This window comes from Macrobrachium rosenbergii, chromosome 8, assembly GCF_040412425.1.
Source record: "Macrobrachium rosenbergii isolate ZJJX-2024 chromosome 8, ASM4041242v1, whole genome shotgun sequence".
Classification (NCBI taxonomy): domain Eukaryota; kingdom Metazoa; phylum Arthropoda; class Malacostraca; order Decapoda; family Palaemonidae; genus Macrobrachium; species Macrobrachium rosenbergii.
This window is the reverse complement of record NC_089748.1, coordinates 53,153,598-53,163,597: the sequence shown is the minus strand read 5'-3', so window position 1 is coordinate 53,163,597 and position 10,000 is coordinate 53,153,598. Positions and strand designations below refer to the sequence as shown.

At 38.3% G+C, this 10,000-nt stretch overlaps 2 protein-coding genes across 5 annotated transcripts in view; one reads left to right on the top strand and one right to left on the bottom strand.

The window, feature by feature from the left end:
• LOC136840864 (uncharacterized) overlaps positions 1 to 10,000 on the bottom strand; it is a 97,106-nt gene that overhangs the window by 18,778 nt on the left and 68,328 nt on the right. For 2 of the 4 annotated variants that reach the window (XM_067107811.1, XM_067107812.1), the window contains one exon: positions 8,246 to 9,514. The exons of the other annotated variants lie outside the window; for them this stretch is intronic. The gene's annotated coding sequence lies outside the window, so the exon portion shown is untranslated. Of the gene's footprint in view, positions 1 to 8,245; positions 9,515 to 10,000 lie in introns of those variants that run through there. 4 annotated transcript variants of the gene reach the window in all.
• LOC136841295 (uncharacterized) lies at positions 2,671 to 9,521 on the top strand. Its single transcript, XM_067108273.1, has 6 exons — positions 2,671 to 2,870; positions 3,705 to 3,861; positions 6,461 to 6,616; positions 7,496 to 7,681; positions 8,081 to 8,197; positions 9,351 to 9,521. The coding sequence occupies exons 1-6, from the start codon at positions 2,737 to 2,739 to the stop codon at positions 9,519 to 9,521; spliced, it is 921 nt and encodes a 306-aa protein (XP_066964374.1). The 5' UTR covers positions 2,671 to 2,736.

Sequence of the window (10,000 nt, the reverse complement as noted above, 5' to 3'; positions counted from 1 at the left end):
AGTCCTTCCAACTGATCCAGTGTCCAGAGTCCCGTGCATATTGGATAGTATCTGACGTATCATGAGTCTACAATGACAAATCGTTTGTGTTACAATGAATGCCTGTCAAACGCAGACCATTTCACACTCTTTAAAAAAAATACGCCCTTCGAGCAAATGATCCGATTTCAACATCTGCTTTAAATGATTGCAATTATGTCGAGGTACTCTTTCCGCTCTGTACACCTAAAACAATACTCTTCATTTTACTTATACTGTATATTTGTAGAAAATAGTTTGCCTGAGATAAGAAGTAATGCATTTCAGACTTAAAAACATAAATAATGGCTCAAGGCTAAAATTATTAGAAAGATGAAATCTTGCTTTTTATATTTTTTTTTCTTTTAGGAATTATATAAAGACAAGCGAAGCGTATAACACCGAGTGTTCATGCATTTGTATTTCCACGACAGGAAACACGGGCAATGTGAACGAAGCTGTTGTTTATAAATGAAAAACAAATAATAATAAATATATCAAAGTAGTCACTACATGGCTGGTTACTTATTAATATTAAACTCATACAAATCTACTGTTTTCAACAATTGGTAATCTGTACAGTAAAAAATACAGTATTAGTACAGTACTTATTTTACAGCACAGACATTCAAAATAATACGAGTGTCTACGCCATAGTGGACTAAATTCTGCAGTTAACTCAGAAGGGTCAAGGTCTGTGTGTAGGACTGTCAATCACCCGATAACTCCTCGCTGGAATAGTCGGTAGAGCTGCGAACTGGAACTCGCTAGGCCGGAGTTCGATTCCCGGCCGGTTGATGAAGAGTTAGAGAAATTTATTTCTGGTGATAGAAATTCATTTCTCTCTATAATGTGGTTCGGATTCTACGTCAGGTGTAAGTCCCGTTGCTAAGTAACCAACTGGTTCTTAGCCACGTAAAATAAGTCTAATCCTTCAGGCCAGCCCTATGAGAGCTGTTAATCAGCTCAGTGGTCTGGTAAAACTAAGGTATACTTTAACCTTAGGACTGTCAATCGGCTCGTAGGATGATAGAGATTACTTTGAATCTTCAGCAGAATTTAGACAGGTGTATGTGGTGGCCCATATTTTGTGAGGGCCACGGGCAGATGCCCACCCTGAAATTCGGCACATGTGATGATAACAATAAAATGAATTAGATGATAATAGATGTGACCATTCATTTACGGTCTTTTAATCTCTATGATGGCATGAAAGTTTCAAAAGATGAATGACAGGTATAACCAATACATTTTAAATAATTTTTGCTAAATATTGTTCTTTACGTGAAATTTAACGAGAATACGTTACCTGTAAGATAACCAAAGAATATAAAATAGAAAATTGGGTATTATTTTATAAGTTGCCAATACGCACTATGAAATTGTTAATTATTTTTGAAAAGATTTCTTCATTCCCTATTATTTTGAACCTATAAACAATATGCGCAAAATGATAAATAAAAAATCAGAAAATTTACGACTTATAAGGTAAGAATACCACCCTCCATAGCTAAAATTGCAAAATTGTAACCAGTCAACACCCGTAGGTGAAGTTATATCTATATTTTAAGGTTCTTTAGGTGCTCCTATTATTTCTGTCATTTTTGCATGAAAACCCAAAATGGCCAGTAAAAATGGCTTGGCTGAGTCTTATTGGCAACTTCAGATGAAATCTCAACTGAAAATTCAATGTAAGTAGCTGAATCAGGTCACCCAGTTTTACGAAGAGACAGTATGTATTTTCCTCTCGTAGAAAACGGCTTATCCTTTTGTGGTAGTCTAACGCAAACTGTCATCCTCGCTTATAACTGCGTTTGACAAAGAATATTTCAAAGATGATATTTTGTAAAGCACTGTTCTCATTTTTCTGACTTCCAAGTTAATTATATTTTTTACATGTTGTTTATCAAGTTGAAAACTTGCTATTTTCTGGAAAGACTCTAGCCACTTCCTACATTATAATTTATATTTTTCTTTGGTAAAACACATCAAAACAAAAATTCTTCCTCTCAATACATGACCTCAAAATGCCTAATAACAGAGAAAAAAATAATTAATCAAATTACGACTTACAAGGTAAGACAATACCAGCCCCCTGACCCTCCATAGCTAATACGGCAAAAATTGTAAATTGTAAAACACCCCTAGGTTACGTTAGGTTGGTATTTTTAGGTTCTTTTTAGTGCCATCATTTAAAGATTTTGAAGAAAAACTCCAAAATGGTTTTTCATGCAAAAATGGCTAGCCGGAGTCTTCCGAAATGGCTGGCTGGAGTCTTCCGAAAAATTACCGAAAACTTATTTCTGGCATTATTTGTTCAGGTTACTGTCATATGAGTTACTATATTTCAAAAGGTCGATTTTTCTATCTATACATGTACAATGAAGATATTTGGGATACTGAGAGTGTACACATACTGTATGTATAAAATTGTTGATTATGACACTTCGTACAAAATCTTGAACATAAATTAATTGGTCTTATTTTTCCTTACTGCTTTGAAATTCCATTCTACTTTCCTCCGGGTTACTTATTATATAATCTATATTTCCTATACAAGTAAAACTGATAGCGAGAAAAAATAGACTATTTTACGTTATAATATTTTATGTTGTCTCTTATTTAATTTGTTTTTATTTCAGTAGCAAGGATGGGGGATAACAAAATCTCCGCCACCTACTGAGAGGCAAAAGGACCTTTCGGAAAAGGAGACAAATAATGATTTTCACGAAATCCTTTAAAAAAAGAAGCCTTTTGCTGCTATGGCTGGCAGTCCTATGCTGGTCTGTCTTCAAGAAATTCGAGATTGTATCTTGGCACGGTGACATGAGCTCAGCAGACCCTACGTTCAGGTAAAATTATTGTACTCAAAGTCTAATAAAAGATGTCTGTTCGCGCGCAGGTGGTGACGTCACGGAAGCCCGAGTATCGTAAATTATAGAAAACGGAGTGATTAATGGGGGACTTATGTTTATCTGTTATTTTGTCCACTTCTCAGTCACACTACTTAACTTTATTAATTTCAAGTATATCATTCGTATTTAAATTAAAAATAATATTATTTTATTAGAATTTGATTGTACTTTGATTGTTCAGAAATTATCGTGAAAGCCACTAGTCTGTAAGATGAAACAAGGTGTCACAAGACGTTACGACCATCATCTCCGACTGAATACCAATGAAAGAAAAATTAAATAGATGGCATCTGTCGGGCACTTTCGATTCAGGAAATTAGAAACTATACTGCTTTTGTTAAGAATCCCTCTCAGCCTCAGAAAAGATGTTTATGGCTAGAGAGAAGCGGCGAACGGACAATCATGCAATATTCCTTTTATGAAATGAGTCATACGTCTTTCCTATCCTGTCCAAAATGACCTGCAGATTACATATCTTTATTCAAATTACGACAAACAGTAAGTTAGACAGGCATTCTCAAATTTAACAGTAGACATAAGGTGAAAATAGTTGCAAAAGTTAGAGTCCCCTATAATATTATTACTTATCTTGTCTTCTAGTTCATATAAGGGATCATGCAAACGCACTTCGAATGAAGTATTCTTGACAATTAGAGGTAGATCTACAAATGCATTTCACCTGGTTAACAGAAGTCCTCGTGTCATCCACATTTCACAAAAATAATATCTTCACAAAGAGAGACCTATACTGACGAGCATCTTCTGACGCAGATCGTCAAACACAGACACTCGGGACGCTGCATTCAACGGAACACTTCGAAATGAAGTGGAATACTTTGAACGCCTTCTGAAGCTGAGCGGATCGTGCAGGAAGCAGCTGAGTCTAGGTGGCTACTCCTGCAAGAAGTGGATGGACGGGGACAAAAGGGTGAGAACGGTTTTTGTTGTTCTCTTGTGACCTACTGCATTTTTTTCTTGGCTTTTCCTTCTTAGCTTTTGGGATGAGTGTTGTACATGATTTTTTCCTTCCCTTAGGGGGTTAATGCCTTCAGTGCACCTCACTTGGTGTACTATAGGCATTACTAAAGGGTATTTGCAGCGTCCCTTTGGCCCCTAGCTGATCCACTTTTAGCATTTTATTTTACCTCCACTCTCGCTTCCTTTCTTCAGCCTTGCTGTCTAACTTTTCTATTACTTCCTAGTGCAACAGTGGGTGTTTCTCCCAGTTCCACCTTTAGAACATCGTACTTCATCTTCTTCATTGCCTAGATCTCTATATATTGCTGTCCAACCGCTCCAAGCCTCATCTTCTCACTACCTTATGGGGTTTTTGGCCAAAATTGCTCAAGCGTTTGGCTTGGCAGCCTAAATTTCATCAATCAGTGATTTTATTTCTTCAAGGACGATTGCGTTCATGAAGATTTTGGAACCACTGAATGTATAAACATGATCGATGATCTGAGTTCATTTATTTGATTCAAGCACCATCTTCGTATTTATTAATTCATGTATCTATTACTGGTCACTTGACTGCCTACTTTTGACATGGCACTTTCAAGACAATTGCCACTGTTTTCCGTTATCTGAATCGTGACCAAAATCATACTTAGAGGAATTAAAATATGTTGGAGAGGGAAGGAAAACTGATGACTCCATTGTCAGGAGACTACTCTTTTGTTAAAACTAATTCAACAAATATAAATATTTAATAAAAGAATGATGATTTTTGTAGATTCAGAATCAGCAATTTTATTAAGTAAGATTTCATGTTCTTCATTCCACTATATTTGCACTAAGCTTCTTCAGGTCATAGTTCAACATTAAATGTTTATGCATTTCATTATCTTCATTTCATTATTATTATTATTATTATTATTATTTATTGCTGCTTCAGCTGTATTTATTTTGTAGAAGACTTTTTCTATTTTTCCTTATTGTGACTTCTTCAGTGGAGGTGCGTGCAACAGCTGCCCATATTTGTCATTTCATGGGGAAAAGTCAAAATCTTGATTTTGCTTTATATATTCTATACAGTTAGTTCTATACAATTGCTGCCATGACGTTTCGACAGACTCTTCTGTCATTCTTCCAGCGGGAGCTAGTAGAGACCGGGGCAGATTGCATAGTCCTCTGAACTTATACACGGCTTCAGCGGGGTCAGTGGACGGCGAATTCTGATTGATTGCAGTCGGTGAACTTGGGTTCAAATTTCTCTATGGCGAAGCCGATCCTGACAGATTTTCGCAACCTGGGAATATCATTCATTCCAGCGTTCCCATTGGCCTGCCGTTGCGTGATGTCATGCCGGCCGACATCATCGGGTAGTTTGGCTGCTATTGAGGATGAATGATCATTATTCATTCTTCAATGTAGTCAGGGGATTGTCTCGAGGGTGCCTCGCCCATCAGGCATCCTCCATCTTCAGGGCTGTCGTTTTCAGGTGAGCTCGTTGATTTGTGGGTGTTCTGCATTACTTTTCTTGAATTTTCGCAGGAGCGATGCCTCCTGCGACAGTATTATACAAAATATAAGCATAATCGAGCCGCCGACCTCGACGTCTGCGTGCCTGCTAGAGGCGCTCATTGCCGAGAAAAACCAACAATGAATACGACGCAGGAGGCATCACTCCTACCCACGAATTTAAGAAAGTAATGCAGAACACCCACCAAATCCAACGAATACCTGAAAAAACGACAACCCTGAGAATGAGATGCCCCTGATGAGTGAGGCGCCTTCGAGACAATCCCCAACTACGACAGAAAGGGTAGATAATGACATCATTCATCCTCAGCCCACAATAGCATTAAACTACCGATGATGTCAGCTGGCATGACATCACGCAACGGCAGGCCAATGGGAACGCTGAATGAATGATATTCCCAGGTTGCGAATTTCTATCAGGATCGAGCCGCCGCAGAAATTTGGCTTGAAGTTCGCCGACTGCAATCAATCAGAATTCGCCGTCCATGACCCCGCAGCTTCCTGCGTGTAGAAGGACCGACGACTTTAGCAATCTGCTAGCTCCTCTGCTGAGAATGCTCCCCGCTCCTGTATAGAATATAAAGAAGCAAAACTAGATTTTGACTTTTCCCCATGAAATGACAAATATAGGCGAGCCGTTAGCACGCACCTCCACTGAAGAGAAGTCCACAATAATGAAAATAGAAAAGTCTTCATAAATAAATGCAGCTGAAGCAGCAATAATATTCAATAGAACCTGTTTAAAAGAGGGTCTGCTGCCAAATTATATTATTATTATTATTATAACTCAGTAGATGAAACCTATTCATATGGAACAAGCCCACATGGGCCACTGACTTTAAATTCAAGCTTCCAAAGAATATCATGGTGTTCATTAGGAAGAAGTAAGAGGAAGTAAAGGGAAATACACAAAGATGAGATCTCACTTATCAATAATAATAACAACAAATGCAGTTTCCCAATACTCTCTGAGACTAAGTTAAAAAAAAAAAAAAAAAAGGCGCTCGGAAGATCAAAGAAAACATCTCAAAAGTCTTTTTGGACAGGTCTGCCTAGACAAACACGTGATGCCCCCTCGGAACAACTGTTTGGTTTACTCGTTCGGAGTCGGTGACGACATTACCTTCGAGGGGTCACTGTCCCAGTTCCTCAACTGCGAGATCCATATGTATGATCCACTGGAGGATGCCTCTTGGCTTCAGGTGAGTAACGGTCCTGCTGGGACTTTCATTCTTCGGTGCCCCGATCACGTGTGCGTCATGCTATGGTCATGCCTGTTCTCTGTATACAGTATACTTCGGTCATTCCCTTTTTGAAATCCCTGTGCTCTTGGTTGGTAGCCTAAGTGACGAATTTACTAAGACAGGGACGTCCTCTCTCCTTCATTCTTCGTCTGTCATCGTCATTCCGTTTTACATTTTTCTTCTGCTCTGGAACTACTACTGTTGTTCTTAATATAAAAATGGGATTTTTAGTGCTTCATATTCATTTGCAAAGGTTTATGACTGCATATCTGTAGCTCTGTACATTTCCCGTCATTAATTTAATATCAATTATACTGGTGGCTCTTGGTAAATTCACAGTACTTTAAAATGCAGTGTACGTCATATATTAATCTCTGCCATTCGTAAATACAGTATGACTATACTACCGATCAGTCAATTTCTAGTTCACCTGAGATGGCAGTGGGAGAGCTCTTATGGTCGAGATTTGTCTGTCGTTCGTATGTATGCTTGTATGTATGCATTTAAAAAATCATCCAAGGGCAAAAGGGATGCAATATGTTCAAATGGGGGTGCCACATCGTCTTCCAAGAGAAGATAATTCCGAAACAGTGACAATGGGATGGAGTATTTTGGAAAACTTCACTAGAACTACCGAGCCAGAATTTAACAAACATTATGCTAAAAGTTCCTTCATGTTGTGTAGATTCAGCTTTTTAAACATTGCCCCTGAATGGAGCCACGCTATGGATTCAAAATTTGACAAATATTACGTATGCCACTGATCAATTTCTACCACGATCAGAATATCGTAATATAAAAATGTTCTTAAAGAAACACCTGTTTCTCATCATGCAGGGAAGCCTTACAGAAAATATGCATTTCCATCGTGTTGGAATTTCATCCGTCTTCAGAGAAATCCCGCCGAGAGGAAACATTTCAAAACAGTTGGCCTTAACATTCGACAAAATGCTTGAGGAAAATGGCCATCTAGGGAGGACTATTCACTACCTCAAGATGGATGTCGAATCGTCCGAATGGGAGGTGAGTTTAATTTTTCAAAATACAGACACTGGTGGGATGCAAGGCCTAATATCTAACTTTCACAAATCCGATGAAAACTAGAAAAAAGGGAAAATGGAAATATAAACATACTCAACTACAAAAAAAAAAAAGTGACGAGTCTGCGTCTTGGGTAGAGAAAGGTTACAGGAACCAGGAAAATCGCGAGATGGGAAAAACTGACAAATCTTGGAAGAGAAGGAATACAAAGTCATAAAAACGCCAGTGGGTGTTACCAAGTCGTTTTGAAATGATGCAAGAACGGAGTATCTAAACAGGAAGGTTTACTTATGAAAGTTGCTTTAAATAGATAACAGTAAGGACAATTATAATAACATTACTCTAGAAATTACTAAGTGTAGAACTTCTTGCTGTTCTCAGGTCTTGGAACATATGCTGGACAACAACTTATTAGATAACGTGCTGCAGCTGGCTATGGAAATTCACACGAAGCACATCGAACTGCTTCCCTATTCTCAATGGCTGCCTACCCTCCAGGTAAGATTAAAATATAGAATAGAACATAGAATTTAGACCAAAAAAAACAAGCGCTGGGATGCTCTGAGGTCATCCAGCAATGAAAGGGAATTTGACTTTCAGTAAGGTTCGAAAGGTGTAACTGGAGGAAAACCTCGCAGTTGCACTACGAAACAATTTTTTTAGAGAGGGTGGAAAGTCAGATGGAAGAAAAGAATATGAACGGAGGTACAGTAAAAGAAATGCGAGAGATTGCAGCTAGGGGCCGAAGAGATCCTGCAAAGACCTTTAAGTAACGCCTATAGACCTCCAGGTAAGTGTGTGCAGTCCCGATTATTTACCTACTAATAATAATTACACGCACCTAACACCTCTGACCTAAAGTATCAGTAAATTCGATCAGTGGTGCCTATTGCACTGTATTGCGAGAAATTTTGTCTGTCAAGGGAGATAGCTTAAGACGATGTTGTTGGTAATGTTCATCCCAACAGAAGACGCTCGAATGGGCTAGATGTTACGTATAGGGAATTTTTTATCATTTTTCTAGGGCTGCTTTACAACATGACAATTATGTCTTGGATTTACCCCCAGCTCCGAAAATACGGCAGCTTTTATCAAAATCTAAGGTAAAAGTTAAAAGACACGAGAGATTCTCCATATACTTTAGTTCTTTAGTTATCTTTCCATACCGAACCGTGTAATATCATGGTTAGTATGAGGAAAACTGACTGTGCACTTGCAAATTATTCTAGTTTTGAATTTCTGACGAAACAAAATAAATTTTAATTTTTTCTTGACTAATATTTAAACACTTCCCTTTACTTTATACATTTTCTACGGTAGGTCAGGTCATAAGACTATAAATTCTAGGTACCTGAACAGTACCCAAGGAGTTACCTGGACAGACTGCACGCCTTGCATACCAACGAGTTTTACCTTACAGTATTACTCGCTGGTACGGAAGGTGTACAGCAAGGTAAATCCTTAGATACTGAGGAAGTACTTAGTTTCTTAAACCATTTATGACATCAATTACCAGGGTGGCGGAGTTCCCAGTCCTGATGGGAGGTAAAAATTCATAACAAGCGCTACGAAGTCCACGGCAAAATATCTCCCTTTTTCAAACTTATTCCGCCTTTCAGGATTCCAGCGTTGATCGTCAATTTCTTTTCAGAAGCAAAACGACATCCTGGAGAAACTTGAGGACATTGGGTTTCGGAAGGTCAGTTACATAATCAACGTGAATGCCCTTGGAGCCATCCAGCTGCCTTACGAGGAGGGACCCCGGCCTGCATGCGGGGAAATTTTCTATATAAGAGATCCCGTGACGATGAAGAGCTGGTAAGAGAGAGGTTTCCAAATTTAGGTTTATTGTTGTGTACAGATAAATTGTCTGATACATATATATATATATAGTGTATCTCTATATGTGTTGTATTAAGAATACATATTGATGTACCTATTTATGTGTTTATTATGTGCATCTACGCATGTCCTAATGTGAACACATCAGTTACTCTTGCATTCATACTTAGGCTGCTGAATCGCGGATGAATCTCCTGTGCAGAAAACTAATACAAGGTCTAGAGAATACAAAGTCTTCTCACGCGCAGGATTAACGCGGTTAAGGAGATGGGAGCAGAAACGTGATGTCACGCGGTCTTTAGTTTTCTGCCCAAGCTCTGTACAAAATGGGACAACTTTTCTCCTGTTTCTCGTTGACTCTTTTTAATATTAAAAATTATGATTCATTCTTTTAGGGAAACAAAGCACATGTTGACCATATTCATTTCTATACGTGTATTCATCCAAATAATTACAACT